Here is a 20,028-nt window from a genome sequence, read left to right as displayed (position 1 = left end):
AAGTCCATTTGGTCCAGTGTGTCGTTTAAAGTCTTTATTTCCTTGTTGATCTTTTGCTTAGATGATCTGTCCATTTCAGTGAGGGGAGTGTTAAATTCCCCCACTATTATTGTATTGTTGTCAATGTGTTTCTTTGCTTTTGTTATTAATTGCCTTATATAATTGGCTGCTCCCACGTTAGGGGCATAGATATTTACAATTGTTAGATCTTCTTGTTGGATAGACCCGTTAAGTAGGATATAGTGTCCTTCTTCATCTCTTATTACAGTCTTTGTTTTAAAATCTAATTTGTCTGATAGAAGAATTGCCACCCCAGCTTTCTTTTGGTGTCCATTAGCATGGTAAATTGTTTTCTACCCCCTCACTTTCAATGTGGGGGTGTCTTTGGGTCTAAAATGAGTCTCTTGCAGACAGCGTATTGATGGGTCTTGTTTTTTAATCCAGTCTGATAGCCTGCGTCTTTTGGTTGGGGCATTTAGCCCATTTACATTCAGGGTAACTATTGAAAGATATGAATTTAGTGTCATTGTATTGCCTGTAAGGTGACTGTGACTGTATATTGTCTGTGTTCCTTTCTGGTCTATGCTGCTTTTAGGCTCTCTCTTTGCTTAGAGGACCCCTTTCAATATTTCTTTTAGGGCTGGTTTTGTGTCTGCAAATTCCTTTAGTTTTTGTTTGTTCTGGAAGCTTTTGATCTCTCCTTGTATTTTTAAGGACAGCCTAGCTGGATATAGTATTCTTGGCTGCATATTTTTCTCGTTTAGTGCTCTGAAGATATCATGCCAGTCCTTTCTGGCCTGCCAGGTCTCTGTGGATAGGTCTGTTGCCAATCTAGTGTTTCTACCATTGTAGGTTCCATATGTCTTCTCCCGAGGTGCTTTCAGGATTTTCTCTTTGTCTCTGAGACTCATAAGTTGTACTATTAGATGTCAAGGTGTTGACCTATTTTTATTGATTTTGAGAGGGGTTCTCTGTGCCTCCTGGATTTTGATGCCTGTTTCCTTCCCCACATTAGGGAAGTTCTCTGCTATAATTTGCTCCAATATACCTTCTGCCCCTCTCTCTTTCTTCTTCTTCTGGGATCCCAATTATTCTAATTTTGTTTCGTCTTATCGTATCGCTTATCTCTCGAATTCTGCCCTCGTGATCCTGTAGTTGTTTCTCTCTCTTTTTCTCAGCCTCTTTATTCTCCATCATTTGGTCTTCTATATTGGTGATTCTCTCTTCTGCCTCATTTATCCTAGCAGTTAGTGCCCCCATTTTTGATTGCACCTCATCAATAGCCTTTTTGATTTCGACTTGGTTAGATTTTAGTTCTTTTATTTCTCCAGAAAGGTTTCTCTAATAACTTCCACTGTTTTTTCAAGCCCAGCTAGTATCTTTAAAGTCATGATTCTGAACTCTAGGTCTGACATTGTACTAATGTCCATATTGAGAATGTCCCTGGCTGACGGTACTACCTCTTGTTCTTTTTGCTGAGGTGATTTTTTTCGTCTTGTCATTTTGTCCAGAGGAGAATGGATGAATGAGAGAACAAAATGCTAACAGGTTAACAATGTCCCCAGCAAATATACTCTATACAAATCAGAAAAGACCTGAAACCAGGGGAAAAGGAAGGGAAAGAAAGAAAAAAGAAAGAGAAAAAAAAAGAAAAAGAGAAAGAGAAAAACAAACAAAAACAGAACAAAACAAATAAAAAACAGAATATGATCAAATATGATCAGGCTAGTGCATAGATCAGTGCCACACACTAGATTTTGGTTGTATTTTGGTCTGTTAGAAGAAAGTGCCTCCTAAAATTTTAATGGAAGAAAGACTTATATATGTACAAAATAAGGGTTGATACAATGAAGGGATGGAAGATGACTGTAAAGATGAAAATTATAAAAGGTTTTATAAATGGAATTGATAAGAAGTTGTTTGAAAGAAGAAAGAAGAAGATTTCAAAAAAAAAAAAAGAAAAGGAAAAAATGGGAGAGACTGTGATCAGGCAGGAGACTAGAACAAAGCCATACACTAGTGATTTAGGGTATATTTTGGTCTGTTAGAGGAAAGTGTATATCAAAATTTTAAAGAAAGAACAACTTATATATATATGCCAAAAATAAGGGTAACTACTATGAAGGGATAAAATATGACTCTAAAAATGAAAAATAAAGTGTTTTTTTAAAAAAGGGATTGATAAGTTGTTGGTTGAAAAAGGGAAAAAGAAAAATTAAAAAAAACAGTTAAAAATATTAACTTTGAAAAACTAATGAATCATGGTAAAAAAGCCGTGAATTCTATGTGCAGTATTCCCCTAGCGCTGGAGTTCTCCCGTTCTCCTTGATCGGTAAACTTGGTCTTGGCTGGCTGTTCCTGCTGATCTTCTGGGGGAGGGGCCTGTTGCCGTGGTTCCCAAATGTCTTTGCCGGAGGCGGAATTGCCCCGCCCTTGCCGGTCCGGGCTAAGGAAGCTGCTCGGGTTTGATCTCAGGAGGTTTTGTTCCCTGCAAGCTCTTGGTACAGCTTTGGAGGACCAGGGTGAAAATGGTGGCCTCCCCATCTCCACTCGGAGGAGCTGAGAACTCGGGGCCCCGCTCCTCAGTGCGCCCCCAGAGAAAAGCAGTCACTCCCGTGTCCCCGGTCTCCGGCCGCATTCCGTGCTCACCCGGCCTGTGACCGAGCGTTTCTATCTCTGGCCCCCGACCCCGTGTGGAGTCTCCAAACCCAGCAGATCCCTGCGGTGCGCTCCCGCGCCGCTCCTCCCGGGGGAGGAAGGGGAGTCTCCCCGGCTCTGCCGCCTGTTGGGTCCCTGCTGGAGGAGCAGTGGCCCGACTGGGCCGCGGATCACAGTTTATGGCCACCCCGAGCTGAGAGCCAGCGCCTCGGCTCCGTCTCTGCAGCCGGCTTCCCCGCTCTGATACCTGGGAGCTCTGCCGCACTCAGGCACCCCGGTCTTTCTGTGACCCCGAGGGTCCTGAGACCACACTGTCCCGGGAGGTTTCCACCCCCCGCTTAGCCACTGGAGCGACGTCCCTCCGCGGAGCCGGCTTCTCAAAGGTCCGATTTTGTGCTCCGCGGCTCTAGCACTTGCCAGAAGCGGCCGACGGAGGCCCCCTCTCCCGCCGTCTATCCTCCCGAAGATCGCCTCGGATTCACTTCTCCGCACGTCCTACCTTCCAGTAAGTGGTCGCTTCTCTGTTCAGAGAGTTGTCGCTACTCTCCTCTTCGATCTCCTGTTGAGTTCGTCGGTGTTCAGAATGGTTTGATCCCTATTCAGCTGAATTCCTGAGACCAGACGAAATCCAGGTCTCCTACTCCTCCGCCGTCTTGCTCCGCCCCCTTCCGAGCATCTTTTCAATGTGTCAGCCATCTCTTTGTCTTCTCTGGAAAAATGTCTATTCAGGTCCTGTGCCCATTTTTAATTGGATTATTTCCTTTTTTAGTGTTGAGTTGTATAAGTTCTTTATATATTTTGGAATAAACCTCTTATTGGATATATCATTTGCAAATATCTTCTATTATTAAGTAGATCCCCGTTTTGGTTTGTTGATGGTTTGGTTTGCCTGCAAAAGCTTTTTTTGTTGTTGCAGTCCCACTAGTTTAATTTTGCTTTTATTTCCCTTGCCAGAGGAGACATATCTATGGCTGATGTGGGAATACAAATTGGTGCAGCCACTGTGGAAAACAGTATGGAGGTTCCTCAAAAATTTAAAAATAGAATTACCATGTGATCTAGTAATTCCATACTTGGTATTTACCCAAAGAAAATGGAAACAGAAATTCGAAAAGAAATATGCACGCTTTGTTGTAGCATTATTTACAATAGCCAAGATATGGAAAAAACCCAAATGTCCATCTATAGACAAATGGTTATAGAGGCTGTGGTATATGTACACAATGGACTGTTACTCAGCCGTAAAAAAGAATGAAATATTGCCATTTGCAACAACATGGATGGGACAAGAGGGTATAATGCTAAGTGAAATAAGGCAATCAGAGAAAGACAAATACCATAAGATTTCATTCATATATGGAATATAAGAAACAAAACAGAGAAAGAAAAAAGAGACCAAAAAAAAAAAACAAAAAACAAAAAACAAACCCAAACCCTAGACTCTTAAATACAGAGAACAAACTGGTGGTTGCTGGAGGTGAGGAGGGTGGGGGGGGGTGAAATATGTAAAGGGGGTCAAGAGTACACTCCTCGTGATGAGCATTGAGTAATGTATAGAATTATTGAATCACTATATTGTATATCTGAAACTAATCTAACACTGTATGTTAATTGGATTAAAAAAAAAAACTCCACAGCATTAACAAGCCTTAATAAAAAAGTATAGGTGAACCTAGAAGAAATTAAAGGGAATGCACAGAGCCAAAAAAACAAAGAGGTAACTGAATACCAGACCAAGAAGTGCATACCTGATTCTGTGCCTGTCTGGGGAATGGAGAGGGAATCTCTTGGTATCCAGAACTCGGGCTGTTGAGTTTTAATTCCTTCATAATCACAACAGATCAAGTCTTGAGTGTATATGAGGCACAGCATAGGAACTCCAACCATAATATAAAGGCAGGACCTTTGAAGTCCATGTGTTTCCTAAACAGATGGACTGGGACCAAAAAAACAAAACAAAACAAAACAAAACAAAAACAAAACCACATACCAGCGTAGAAAATTTTAAATTCTTGGTCTCAACACTGAATTAAAAAAAGTTTCCACTTGGGAACAATGGACCTGTTCTAAGGGTTTGAGGTACATGTATATTGATTTACATATATTGTACATACTGAGTTGAATGTATATGTCCCATATGATTGTGGAAGCTTTGAGCTGAGAAATGAATATCAAAAGTGGTCTTGTAACCCTTGAGAGCTCTGAGGCTACTGGCAGTAAGGAAAGATGTGGAGGGACAGACCACCAAGGCAGGCTCTATGGGATTCCTATTCCTACCAGTAGATCCTTTATTTAAGATTAGGTTGCAATCCTAAGATACATAATACAAAAGGAAATATTTGCCATGAGTAAGCACCATCAGGCACAGCACTGATGACATAAGAGAGACAAATTACAGTTATCTACATTGATACATTTTTTTCATAATTGAAAAGAAAAATTTAGCAAACTAGAAATAGAGGTGTGCTCTTTTAATTTATAGTAGATACCATCCTCTATAGCAAAATATCATGCATTTTCTCTGATATTAGGTATAAAATAAGAATGCCTGCTGTCATTGTTTAAATTTGTTATTGTTTTTGAGGCCCTAAGTCAGTATTATCAGGCGAGAAAAAGAAATACAAAGTATAAGAATTAGAAAGGAAAAAATAAAGTTCTCAGGATTCAGAGACTACCTGATTGTCTAAGATATAATCTAAGAATATCTACACATAAAAAAATAGGACTAATAAGAGTCCTAGTACTGTAAACAAGATTGATGCACAGATAACAACTGTATTCTTATATGGTAGCGAGAACTGAGAAAGCAAAATTTCATAAAGATGCCATTTACACTACTAACAAAATATGAGGTGCCTTGTAAAATATTCAGTAGCTGTACAAGACCTTTATGAAAGACTTAAAATCTCACCTAAATAAATGGTGAGATATACTATGAACATAAATAGGAAGTCACAACATCATAAAAATACATTTCCCACCAAATTAATCTTTAAATTAAGTGTAATTCCAGTTCTAAGAATCATATGGAAATGCAAAGGTAATGAAAACAGTTTTTCAAACAACACAATGGGTAACTTGCCCAGACACTGAAATTTAAGAAATTTAACTACCACAGTAGCATGGGGACAAATAAGAGACCAATGTAGCAAAATGGAGATCCAAGAAACAAAAACATGTATATATGAGCATTTGAAATATATTAGAGGTGGCACTAAATTTTTTTAGAGAAAGGGTGGATCTTCAGTATGTGCGGCTCAGGTATGATTTTTGATATCCAAATGGAAAATATTAGAAAATGTCAATACACATAAGGAATACATTCTAGGTGCATTAAAGGCTACTTATGAAAAGCAAAGCTTGAAAACATTTAGAAGAAAATACCAGAGAATGTCTTTATGATCTCTGGGTAGTGGATTATTCCTTAACTAAGATACAAAGAGTTTAAGGAAAATATGGATAAATTCAAGTCCACTACACAATTTGAGAGATACAAGATTTAAAGGAAAATATTGATAAATTCAAGTCCACTACACAATTTTATATCATAAAAATATACTATAAACCAAAAGAAAAGCCTAGAGTGGGAGACTCTTGACAGTGAATATAGACCATAAGGGCTTAATATCTGAAATATCTAAGTAACTTCTACATACCAGTAAAACAAAAGCAAAAACAACAACAAAAAACAAAAGCAAAAACAAACTTGTAGAAAAATGAAGAAGGAACAGGGACAGGAAATCCACAGAAGGGAAACCTGCATAATCAAAAACAAATGGCAATATTAACCTCATTCACAAAAAGACATGAAAGAATACGAAGTGAGATATTTTATATTCTTCAGATTGGGGAGAAACTTAAAACATTTCAAAATGCCAAATATTGACCTAGATGTGTGAAAATAAGAACCTTCCTGCGCTACGAATGGGGGTGAAAATTGGTACTCTTGCTTTAGAGAGCAGTTTGTAAACATCTAGTCATAGTGAAGGTGTAAGTGCCCACAGCAGAACAGTCCCTCCCAGCTATATATCCCAGAGAAATGCATGCAGATATACCTAAGGGGATTGTGTAAGATTGTTTATTGCAGAATCTTCATAAACTTTAGGAAAATTGGCCAATAAAAAAGAAAAAGAATTGGGGCACGTGGGTGGCTCAGTCATTAAGCATCTGCCTTCGGCTCAGGTCATGATCCCAGGGTCCTGGGATCAAGCCACTCGTGGGGCTCCCTGCTCAACGGGGAGTCTGCTTCTCCCTCTCCCACTCCCCCTGCTTGTGTTCTGTGTCTCACTGTCTCTCTGCCAAATAAATAAAATCTTAAAAAAAAAAAAAGAATTGATAGGGCACCTGGGTGGCTCAGTTGGTTAAGCGACTGCCTTCGGCTCAGGTCATGATCCTGGAGTCCCGGGATCGAGTCCCACAACAGGCTCCCTGCTCGGTGGGGAGTCTGCAGGGAGCCTGCTTCTCCCTCTGACCCTCCCCCCTCTCATGTGCTCTCTCTCTCTCATTCTCTCTCTCTCAAATAAATAAATAAAATCTTTAAAAAAAAGAATTGATAAATACAGGGTGGTGTATTTATACATTGGGTTCCTATGGAACCAAAATGAATTCAAGTTGGGTCTATCAACATGGATGTTCTCAAAAACATAGTGTTGATACAAATTTAAAAAATCAAGCTGTGGAAGGTCATGCACCCTATGATACCATCTACTTAGTTACCTCTGCAGAGGGAGGCAAGGCAATAGGATTGAGGGGGTTTGGCCGGGGACTTGCACCCTATTTGTCATGATAGGTTTCTTAAAAATAATTCCAAAGAAAACTTTAAGAAATGATGAGGCTTTCTAGTGGGTATATGTAGTTTGTGTCATTCTTACTTTTTTTGTGGACTTAAAACATTTCATAAAAGAATACTTGTAAGAACACAAAAACAATTCAGTTATACATATTGCTACTCTATTTCAAATGTTCATCCCGAAGTAGTACTTGCTCAATTTTTTTTTTCAGTTTTTTAGGACTTCAGTGTTTTTTAGTCTGTTTATGCACAAATCTTAACCTGTCTTCTAAAATTTGCTCTTAGGCCTGAGAATCTCCAAATTTGTTTACTCCCTGAGCTCAGCTAATTTGAACAAATATATCAGGTTAGAAGAGATCCTAATCAAGTATTAAAAAAATTAAATGAGAAGATAGTATGTCTTGTATTTTTAGTCAGATGAATGTATGGTGATATATGTCCTGTCTCCGGTTTGGTTCCTGGCATGGGGCCAGGCCTGTGGCACCTCCACTCACTCTGTGTCTCTGATGAGAAACAGAGACAGTAACATCATGTCTCTGCATAAAAATTGAATTAGATTAATTCAAAAGAAGGGCAGCAGCTGCATTAATGGTTCAGCTCATCCCTGCTCCCCACCTTTTGGGCAGCCTCAAACTTTAATCATTCCTGACCCCCTCCCATATTAAGAACTTTACTGTCATTTTGAAAGTACTCTGAGATTCTTAAGAAGGAAACCGACTTCCCTTGGAAAGCTTATCAGGTCTCTTTATGCTAGGAGAGCCTTAGAGACTTGTTAAATATTCATAAATACGGAGCTCTGTGGCCCATTTCTCTTGAAGAAGGAAGATAGAGGTGGTTACGTATAAAATCAAACAAAGCACCATCCCAAAGCTTTTGAAAGCATTTCAGTGCCTTCTCTTTTTATCAAGGTGCTTATTTAAATTCATGATTTAGGGGAGGGGATGAATGCAGCTATTTTGCTCATTTATTTCTTTGCGGATAATGTTATTTCAGGATTTGATTATATTTAAATTCACAGTCAGTGCTTTTGCACTGCAGAGCATAACCCAGCCAGAATGTCTCTCATGCAGGAATTTGTAACTCGATATACTAGTCAACTGCCAACCATGGGAAACAGGTTTAAGTTAACTACTATTTAAAAAATTAATATATTTTTATTCTTCAAAACACATGCTTCTCAGTCTTTAAGACACTAGTATTTGAGTCAATATATCATCAAATGAATGTAATAAATTATGCTGCTGTGAACTCCAGGGAAATTTTATTAATGTTTTTAATGTATCCTCATGTGGAATCAACATATGTTTTTTATATATTCATAAATTTATGGCTTCAAAAATCTCCAGTTTCAGGGTGTTATGAATGTTGTAATGGATAGAAAATACATAATTGTGAAATGATGTTCTTGAATTTTCATATACTCCTGATAACCATTAGCTTTTGCATATAATAATTAGAATGAAATTAAAAACTTGGAAGTAATTATTTCTGCAGCTCAGTTGCTTCGGGCCAAAGGAATTATTTCCAGAATAAGCTGGCAGGTTCCTGCTTGGGGAATTAGGACTCCAGTGTCCTTAACTTTAAAATAACTTGAATTTCATTTTGTGCCTGTTTCATAAAGTGGTCATTCATTTTCATACTAAATTGTAACCAAGGCATACCACATCAATAGAGACCAGTCAGTGAGTTTACTGTGTGTTGGGCTGAAGTGAAGTAGAACGTTAAAAATCTTGGCCAGATGGTTGGGTTAAAAAAAAAAAAATCTTACTACTGATTTGTTAGGGGAATTGAGAGATAGTCTCAATAGTATGAACTGGTACTTAGTAGGTTCACCATAAGAAGTTGCTGGAGAAGGAATGAGTCCAGAATGGTACTTTCTATTTTGAGAGTTCATGCAGTAAAATGCTCTTTCCATATCACTTTGCTGCACTTGTAGTGGGATCGGTCGTGGAGATATCCTCATGTCGTAGGTTTCGATTTCCAGGCTCATCAGTTAAGACAGAAGCTTGTGCCTCCTGGATGCTAGGCTTACAATCGGGGCATAGCAGATGGCAGTGGGGTGTAGACCATGACTGTGTGGTCTATACCAGCAGACCTGAGACACAGCCATAAACTGGGTTCAAGGATATGTTCTTTCCCTTTTAGTTTTAAATTTCTTTTTACAAAAGTAGATTTTCTTTTCTTTTTTTTTAAAGATTTTATTTATTTGAGAGAGAGAGACAGATAGTGACAGAGACAGCAAGAGAGAGAACACAAGCAGGGAGGAGAGGGAGAAGCAGGCTCCCCGCCGAGCAGGGAGCCCGATGTGGGGCTCGATCCCAGGACCCCGGGATCATGACCTGAGCTGAAGGCAGATGCTTACCTGACTGAACCACCCAGGTGCCCCTACAAAAGTAGTTTTGCTTTTCATTTAAACAGCTAAAGTTACACAGTTGGTAACAATGCATCTGAAATCATTTTTTTTTCTGAAGTTCCAGAACACTTTTAAAGAAAATGTCTTTCTTTGTAGGTTTCTACATTTTGTTTGTTTTTTGTATATCAGTATTTCAATTCAAATACTGTCTTAACATGTGTCTTTGCAATTTGCCTGCTCTCTGGACAGTAGAATTAAAAGCCTTTTAGGGTTCTAAGTCAGTGTGGTACAAAAGCTTTTGGTTATCACTTCCCTAACCTATTAGCTGCTTTCCTCAGTTGGGGCCTTTCTAAAATTAAACAGAGTACTTTAAGTTACCCCTTTCACTTTTTCTGTAATTTATTTTCTTCTTTTTTTTTTCCTCTCAAATAAAAGCACACTGAAATAAGTTGTGTAAGTACATGACCTTGTCCACTGGCATAACTCTGTCTTCCAGGAGAAGAGCATCACTAACCCTCAACCAAGAGAGAGACTTCTCCACCCTAATACCGTTTGCCCCGCCAGCCTCCCAGTTTGGTGCTTCTTGGATGTTTCAAGTTTGATGTAGCCTCATCGAAAGTTTAATAAATTTCAGAGTCATGTACCTATGACAAGACACAAGAAGAGGAAATAGGCAGTGTTACAAAATGCTAAGACTGGGTCAACCTATTACTACGCTAGCATCTGGGAAGATGTTCTAATCCACAAGTCATGACAATTGTATTAAACAGGGGCCACTGATTGGATACCTTGTCTGCCTTTAAGTTCAGAAATGTAACTATCATTTCCAAGCAGATAATGCTTGGAAAGCATTATCTGTAATGCTGTTTTTTGTTTTGTTTTGTTTTTTGTTTTCACCCCCAAAGTTCTTCCTCCCATATGCCTGTCTCCTTAATCCCATTAGGGGTATGTGCTACAATTTGAACAGACAGGAAGAAGGTATGGTATGAGATGAAAATGGAAAAGTCTGAGTTTGAGAATGATTGCAAAGAAAGAAAAAGCGGAAAGCAGCATCATAAAGTGTCAGACATGACAAAATACAAAATAATCACACCGTTAAAAGAAAATTGGTCATGTGGAGGATGGGTCTGTCAAAATTCATAAAATTGTACACCCCCGAAAGAGTGGATTTTACTGTATGTAAATTTAAAAAGCATGGGGAAAAAGGAGGCAGCATAAATAACCATAAAATGTCATGTTTCTACAGCAATGTGGATATACTTAATGCTGGATTGTGTATCTAAAAATGGCTAAGATGGTAAATTTATGTTATGTGTATTTTACCACAATTAAAATTTAAATTCAGACCTACAAAAAATGTAATGTCTGTATAATGGACTATTATATAGTTATTAAAACAATTTCTCCAAAGAATTAGTAATAAAATGGGGGGACTACTTGTTATATTAGATTAAAACTAATACGAAGTTGAATTAGTAGTATGGTTTCACATCTGTAAGTCATGCAGAAACGCTGGATCATTAAATGCCAAAATATTGAGAGTGAAGGTCTTGGTGATGGGATTTTGAAAGATTGATTAGTCTCCTTTGTACTTCTTGGCACATTATTAGTTTTCACTTACTCTTTTTGTAATCAGTAAAAATGGAATCATCAGCAAATATGTGCAATGAATTGCATATTACTGAAATAGATTGTCAGTTATTTCATAGAGGCTCCTATTTAAACCATACCAGCCAAAAATCAGATCCACTCAGATCCACTTTTCTTTTTTTAGAGAGGGGCAGAGGGAGAGTAAAAGAGAAAATCTCAAGCAGACTCCCGGCTGAGCAGTGAGCCCAGCACAGGGCTCCATCTTAGGACCCTGAGATCATGACCTGAGTCAAAATCAAGAATCAGATGCTTAACCAACTGAGCTACCCACGTACAGTCGCACTCAGGTGCCCGCACTCAGATTCACTTCTTAAAAATTTCTTTTCTTGCGGCACCTGGGTGGCTCAGTCGGTTAAGCATCTGCCTTCGGCTCAGGTCATGATCCCAGAGTCCTGGGTTAGAGACCTGCATCAGGCTCCTTGCTCAGTGGGGAGCCTGCTTCTCCCTCTCCCTCTGCCCCTTACCCCCTGCTTGTGATCTCTCCCTCTCTCTCTCTCAAATAAATAAAATCTTTAAAAAATTTTTTTAAAAATTAAAAAAATTTCTATTCTTCTAGGACTAAATATTTTAAAACATTGAAATAGTATCAACTGACTTTCAATGCAAGATGTTGGGTTAAGCCTGTGTTTAGCTTTCTTTGCTGCAAATCTGCCATTGAACTGACCAGGAAAACCAAAGGTAAGAATGTGTAATTGAAAAGTTGAGAAAGGCACCATGGGCAGGCCAGCTAACTTTAAGGAGTTGATATGAACTATGAAGCAGCAAGCACTGATGGAGGAAAGTACCTGGCAGATGGAATCTCAAGCATCCAAAGGAAGAATCTGCCTAGAGGAGGAGGGGCAGGGTTCTAGACCCAGTGGCGGGAGGGGAGGATAGGGTTCGTGGCGGTCATTCCCGGAGGATTCTCAAGCCCGTAGATGACTTCAGACCCTATAGCACCAGCCTCCCCAGAAAGTCACCTGCACACTATTTTGTAGCTTCCATTCAGTAAGACCAATAGTTGGAATAAATTGTAGAAGCGCTGCCTCAAGCAAATGTCTAACAGAGACCGTTGTGTCAATTACAGCAGGAGGCCATGGAGAGCCCAGCCAACTTAGGTTCCTTCAGGGAGTGAGGGCCATGGTGCATGAATGCGTCCACCCGTAGTTTCCTGTTCTTTTTCACAGAAAAAAACCCACAAGTATGCACACACGTTATACATTTATTTCAGTGGCTCCCAGGGTAAAAACTGCACGTAAGTAATGTCATTACATATAATTCAACTAAAGAATTCACTCTCTATTTAAAGTGACACTTTCATGAGATTTTTGCCCTCCTGATTCTTGAATGTTATTTCTTAGAATTTAAACTTTGAATCTCTGACGTCACGTGGACTAATAATAGTTTTATCAGTATCACCTTGTATTGACCTGCCTCTCTTCCCCCCTCCCCCTCCCCCTCCCCCCTCCCCCCTCCCCCTCCCCCCTCCCTCCCTCCCTTCCTTCCCCCCTCCCCCTCCCTCCCTCCCTCCCTCCCTTCCTTCCCCCCTCCCTCCCTCCCTCCCTCCCTTCCTTCCCCCCTCCCCCTCCCTCCCTCCCTCCCTCCCTTCCTTCCTCCCTCCCTCCCTCCCTTCCCTAGGAATTGTGAAGGACAGAATATTCGATACAAGACCTGCAGCAATCATGTAAGTTCTGCAATAAAAATCTATAATCTAATAATGTTCATGTGTTAAGTTGGAAGATTATGTGTACTGTAAAGCTAATGGCCCCTTGGTACCCTTTGAGGAAAATTGAAACATTTTTTTTGACAACAGATTTTGTGTATCTCACACCTTCCTTGTGTACTACCTTTTTAGGCCATTTCACATTTATAAACCGATTTGGTAAATATTTAATAATTTATGAATTCGTAGAAACAATACCTGATACCTGTAAGTGCCTTCAAAGTTGAAAGTGCTTTACGCACGGTATGTCACCGGATCCCCACACTGTCTCTGAGATGCAGGCAGACGAGGTGTGGTTATTTCTCTTTTGCAAATGAGGGGCCCTGGGATAAAATTAGTTTCCACCGGTCACAAAGGAAGAGCACAGGCTTTAACTGGTCTACTGCTGTTTTTCCTGCCACAAACCACCTGTCCTGCCCACTGCAAGATGTGTTTAAGAGTGCTCTATTGGTGATTCAAGGAAATTGTACGTAGGGACAGGTTTGTAAACCTCTCTCTTGTTCTACAATGATGAGCACTAAAAAAATTCAAACCTTTTGCTTTACAGATCTGAAAATGCAAAATAAATATCAGAAGGAATCCGTCCTATTTTCCACTTAAAACATGTCCCTTGTTCGTGATATAGACCCAAATCAAAATGATGCAAATAAGAAGGAAATTATTAGAATCTGGAAATCTAAGTGAGATTTAGATTTTTTTTTTTAATCCATTTCTTCTCCCTTGGTTGTAATTAATTTATTTCAAAAGTTTCACTCACTTGGGCTCTGTCCCTCTTGTTCTGGGCCGGTATAAGACAGAAGTCCTGTCTGAGGGTCTTTATTCCCGCAGAGCCAGACTTGTCCCGGGAGGGCAGCCCTGCCAAGCCTGGGCAACAGTGAGTGGATAGTGTGAGCCGGACCTTCTGACCACAGGGCTCAGCCGTGTTTTCAGTCTGTTTTTATCAGTGATGAAGCAGAAGTGTTTGTCTTTCTCTCTCAACTGGTTTCAGAATCAAGTGGGAAGTGTGGGTACCTATTTATTGGGCATTCAGACTCCAATATCACTCAGCCCTGGGGCAGACAGATTGGTATCCACCATGTCCTTGGAGGAATTTGGGGCCACAAAGCAAATAGATTTCACATGTTCTCTGACCGGCTGGAGGGCCGAGGACTTGGGGGACACATGTGCGTGATGCTTAATTAAATGAGCTGAGGTCCGGGTGGGGGTGCGGGAGGCAGAGAGATTGATTTGAGCGCAGATCAGACATTTAGTTACAAACACAGTCTGGCTTTGTTTTCCCATGCAAGCACATGAATGCATTAGTAACCTGAGGGTTAATCTACTACATTTTGCCTGGGTGCATATTTTTGTTTTGTTTTGTTTTGTTGTTGTTTGTTTTTAGGTTTTTTTTTCCTCTTTATAAAGTGCTGCTTTAACAAATTACCACAAATTCCTTGCAGCCATTCAACAATAAATTACACAACAGTATCCTAGCCAGCAGGACTCTGAAACTATCTAGGGGAATGCCCAGATCAAAGTGTTGCCGTTTGAGATTTCATTCTTGGATGTGTGTGTGTGTGTGTGTGTGTGTGTGTGTGTGTGTGTGTGTGTGTGTTTCTGCTCTCCCTAATTCCAAAAAGGCACTTTTCTTCAACACAAGTGTTAAGAGTGTCTAGGAGTGTTGAGTCATACAGTGTAGGCATACAATGTAATCTACTAAAATCAGCGCATACTAGGTGCAATGGTTAGGACTTGGGTGCACTTGAGTGAAGATCCCAGGCCCCTGAGGCTCCGTGGGTCTTGGGAAGACCTGTTGTCTCTACGTGAAGTCCCCTCTTCGAGGATCCTGCAGAAACCTTTACCACCTCTAGGCTGGTGAGGCATAGAGGTTTAGAAGGTGGTGACCAGTGGGGAGGACCGCAACATGAAAGTTGCCCTTTCTAGCTCTCAGAGTTGGGGTCCTTAGAGAGATTTCATAAGAATGTGGCATTAATCACTATGCTTGCCATTGCAAACTCAGAGTTTTTAACAAAATTTCTTTCAGGGAAATAAGAGGGGTCATGGCAGGTCTTTCAGAGCTGTAGCACTCGGGAAACCCCTCCACCTCCATGTGCCAGGCCCTGCTGCCGTGCATCCTCAAGCCCTCCCGCAGATTGGAGTGGATCTGTGCAGCAGGGCTGGTGGTCTTTCCAGGAGAGAGAACACAGTGTGTTCCTGGGAATATACCATAGAAACATACCCAGGACGTCAGGCACCCTGAGTGGATGTAACCACATGAACTTAGGGTACAAAGATAGTCACGTCTTTTCTTGAGTTGCTTCCTGCTTTATTAATTGGGGTTTAGAATCACCCTTTTGAGATCTCCCCCTCCCTGCTACCCAGGGTGGTGCAGAGGGCAGGAGGCGGGACCAGTCTGCAACCTCCCTCCACTGGGGAGAGACGTGAGGTCCCATCAGTGCACCCCTGCTGTTGCTTCTCATGGCCATTCAGTGTCCCCGTGGGAGACAGGCCATGCCCCCTTAACAGTCAGCGGTTTCCCTTTTCCCCGGAAATGGGGCCCATCACCCACTCTCCTGAAGGAAGTTGCCTTTAGTGATTCCAAGATGAGGCACTCTTATGAGGGAGATTTGCCTTGTATTCAGAGATGCCTACACCTATATTTCCAGGGGCATGGGAGCCCATCCGATGGGGCTGCAAGATCCTCTGTTCCCCCCCGAGGGACCTCACTGTTGTGGCGATCAGGGAAGTCTGCTCCATGGAGGAACAGAGGTCACTGTTGGGGGACCCCAGAGAACTACCATTCCCTCCCATCCCAGAGGTCGCTTCTACTTCTTTCTATTCCTCCACATGATTATCTGAAGGCTCAGGCTCTCGGCCTCAAAACCACAGAGCTTGTATCTGTATGTGCCAGCTTTTGAACTCTTAACCAAACTCAGTAATAATAATAATAATAATAATAATAACAACAGATCACACGTATCCACTGCTTCCTGAATGCTAGACATTGTTCTAAGTGCCTACCCGTGAATAAACTGATTTAATCCTCATAATATCTCTACAAAGTAGATATTATTTTTATTTCCACTTTTTAAAAAACATTTATTTATTTGAAAGAGCAGGGGAGGGGCAGAGGAAGAGAGAGAGAGAATCTCAAGCAGACTCTGTGCTGAGCGCAGAGCCCAATGCAGGGCTCGATCCCGCAACCCTGAGATCATCACTTGAGCCAAAAATCAAGAGTCAGATGCTCAACCGAGTGAGCCACCCAGATGCCCCTTATTTCCGCTCTTACACAGGAGGAAATGTAGGAAATGCGCCCAAGGGCACAGAGCTGAACTAGACCCCAGGTAGTCGGGCTCCAGGCTCTGGCGTGCAGGCTTCTACCCACTGTGCTACACCAGACTGTCTCTTGGAAAGGAGCCTGAAAGGTCTGGAGCTTTGTTAGATGATTGATGACAGTACAGATAGTAGTCTCAAACATGGCTGCTCCCCCCCAACTCATGAGCACATGACTCGTGGGGGGAATTGCAGGGACATCCCCCTTTCAGATACCGTTATAGAATCGCCAACCCCAGGGGCTATAGGACAGACCTTCTGAATATTCACAGTTGGCAAGGGACCGAAGTCAGGGACAGGAGAGGCAACGGAAGGGAAGTCACGGAAATGAAGTCCTCCACGGCCATGGGCCTTCCATGCCAGTGGCCCGAGGTGGGGGGAGGGGGTCCCCGAAACGGGAGGGTCAGGCTTGACGCAGACAGACCTTGACCGCCCCATTTCTGATCTCTGCCCACCTCAGCAGAAGATACCTGAGAAAAATAGGCTCCAGGCACTCAAGGAAGGATCGAATGTCCTTTTGTTAGGAAGTGTGGATGTGATGGGGATACACATTCGGAGGGCAGAGAGGAAGAAATCCCACTCCCGGTGTGTAGGACGGGGAGGCGCGGCCAGGCAATGAGGACCACACTGCCCTTCCTGCGACATGAGGCTTTGCTTCCACAGCTCTCCCTGGGGTCATTCTGTTGGGGAAAATGGGGCTTTGGGCTGGAGCAGCCCCTCATCCATGGTATCTGCCATCTTCAGAGATAACCCTCCAGTCAGCACTCAGCAAAGACCCTGACGGTCAGGGCCGGGCCCCTGAGGCCTCAGTTAAGAATTTTCCTTATCAGTCATCTCCCAGAGCAAGTGGAGACTTTCCAAGGGAAGCCATGCCTGTCAGCAAGGAGTTCTACTACTTGAATTCACTGACTACTCATTTTTTTAATGCCAGGGTTTATGGGATCAAAGGCAGGGCTGGAAGAGAGCAAAGGGAAAATACCTTTAAAAACAAGTATATCCTGATTTGGTCAGAGTATTTTTGCAGCATGAACACATTTTTATGTGAGCACAGAGGGAGCAATGGTTAATTCTGCACAGTGGGGTCCCTGATGGCTTTCCAGAAGAGACAACATTTGGTGTGACCCTTGAAAGACTCTTCATGCCATGGATCCTATGGATGGCTAGTTTCTGGCAGTTTCCTCTTGGAGGTGTTCTTTACTTTCCACTGTCACTGTTCCTACCCCAATCCATGCTGCCATCACAGAGGTCCTCCTGAAGTGCCACGCTTTCAGTCCCCTCTGTGGATCCTCGTTGCTTCTAATTCCCCTGACTTGTGTCAGCTCACAAACTTTCACCTTTGCTGGCCATGCCTGGTCCCTGTCCCTCATCGCTACTGACTTCATTTCTGCTGTGTCTCTGTTCTTTGTGTTCTTTCCTACAGTTGTCCTACGGACTGTCCACAGCAGTCCGTCCCTTAAATCTCATCTGAAACATCACTTTTCCATGAGGCACCATTTGCTAACTGTCTTCTTATAATGGCTACTCTCAGTAACTTGTTTTCATGCTAGAAATTTTGGCACTGGTTATATTAGAGGATCCCAAAATTTAACGCATAGTACAACTTGGATATGAAGATAAAATAAAAATTTTAAATTTGCTTACAGTAGAAATCATATTTCTCCTAAGTCTCTACTCGCTGGTTATCTGGGAAGAATGACCTGAATATATAACCCATATAAAAGCTCGGTTCAGTCCTATTATATACATCATCCCTTAGCTAATGGTCTCTCTTATGCGTAAAAACGCTCTGTTTTATTAGGTGATCTCCGTGTCCCGGCCTTTCTCCCTAAGTTGTCCGTGAGAATGGTTTGCGTACCCTCACGGCTCGAGGAAGGAGACAAGGTCTCTGTCTTCGGCATGGTCCTTTAATGGGTAGTAGTGTGTCCTCCTGCCCCTGACCTCTGTCCGCCTCCTCCTTCCTCTGCTTTTCAGACTGGCTGCCCCCTCCTAAGTCCAGTCTTCCTGATCTAGGATCTATTCTTTCCTTATTAACACCCCTTAATCCATTTTTTTATTTTTTTTAGATTTTTATTTATTCACTTTAGAGACAGAATGCAGGAGGGGGAGGTACCGAGAGAGTGAGAGAGAATTCCAAGCAGACTCCCCGCTGAGCATGGAGCCGGACGCTGGGCTCCATCCCAGGACCCTGAGATCATTGACCTGAGCTTAAGTCAAGAGTCAGAGGCTTAACTGACTGAGCCACCCAGGCACCCTGCCACTTAATCAATTTTGAATTTAACACTTGGACAACAATTTTATTTCTTTCACTGCAAAGCCTTGTGAATCTATAAATACAGACAGTAACCCACTGTGCCAGTGTATTTCATGCAGTAGGTGCTGCATCTCCAATAAGATAGCAGGCTCTTGACCTGAAAGTGGTGGATTATATTCTTCTTTTATGTTCTCCACAGCAGGTAACCTAGGCGAAGCCCACAAAGTGTATTTAACAAATGTGTTGTCTTAACTGATACGAAGAAATGCTTCTCAGGGAAAGGGAAGCAGAAAAATGTTTGGTATTCAAGCTTCCTAAATGTCAACTAACTGTTTAAGACACAAGAATCCCTAGATTGTCTTGAGCCAGCGCAGGGGACCCAGCAGAAGCCAACTAGACAGGCTTAGTGTTGACACTGGAAGAATGCCAAGTAAATGAAAGTGCTTAACGTAAGCCCTCCATGTCTTGCAAGATTACTAGAAAGTGGTATCATATAATGGAACACTTGTTACTTTGAGAATCAGTCTTGGCTCTGTCATAGTCTAGCTGGGTGTCTTTGGGCTAGTGACTGAAGACTTTGAGGACCACAGTTTCCTCTGTTTATAAAATGAGGGTCATGATAATTCTGACCCACCTACCTCAAAGGGAATGTCCCTTGTAAACAGGAAAGCATTGTCCAGATACAAGGGTGTCTTCATCGGGATCATCATTTCCCAGGAACAGAAGCCCACTCAAAATAGCTCAAGAAAAATGGGATTCACTGGATTGATGTGTGGATATTTAATGGACTTTGGGCATCAGCACACCTTGAGGGCCTGGACCCAGGAATCAGAAAGTGAGAAGCCCAAGTTACATAATCTTATTGAAATACATGGTTTGTCATTGTTCCTTCTTTCGTGTCTAATTCATTCATCTTTGCTGTGAGAACTGGCTTGTTTTGCTTCAACAGGCATCTCGTGAAAGAGATGGTTAGCTCAGTCTCAGACAGATGGAGTCCTCAGCTCTTCTATTGCAATTCCAAATTCCTGGGAAAGACTGTCCTGGTGTGGACCAGGTGCTTGCCTCTGATAATCAGCTATAGCCAAGGAGGCCGGGTCCTGTGTCCAAACCTGGCCACCCTTTCAGCAGGGACTCAGTGTAGGCTGGCATCCTTGGCTGTCTGTTAATTAAACCTTGTTAATTTTGTGAAACGTCTTTGGTTTCTGGAGTTTAAGGCAGTCAGGGGTCAGACAGCAAGAAATTTCGGTCCCTAGAGCATGCTGGCCACATCAGTGAGCCTAATGTCAGGGAAGCTGTTTTCACTCTGCTCTTTT

General features: G+C 41.9%; 1 protein-coding gene across 2 annotated transcripts in view; it reads left to right on the top strand.

Moving 5' to 3' along the window:
• The window catches only part of ADAMTSL3 (ADAMTS like 3), a 355,931-nt gene that overhangs the window by 138,538 nt on the left and 197,365 nt on the right, over positions 1-20,028 (top strand). For both annotated transcript variants that reach the window (XM_088025151.1, XM_088025150.1), the window contains exon 4: positions 13,068-13,113. In XM_088025151.1, coding sequence (XP_087881277.1) covers positions 13,068-13,113 — 46 coding nt within the window. The remainder of the gene's footprint in view (positions 1-13,067; positions 13,114-20,028) is intronic.

The sequence above is a fragment of the Eumetopias jubatus genome, unplaced genomic scaffold (genome assembly GCF_037043125.1).
Source record: "Eumetopias jubatus isolate StellerSeaLion01/CBP00866 unplaced genomic scaffold, mEumJub1_p1.0 scaffold_7, whole genome shotgun sequence".
Taxonomy (NCBI): Eukaryota; Metazoa; Chordata; class Mammalia; order Carnivora; family Otariidae; genus Eumetopias; species Eumetopias jubatus.
The sequence above is the reverse complement of the archived record's forward strand: the minus strand, read 5'-3'. Positions and strand labels throughout refer to the sequence as shown.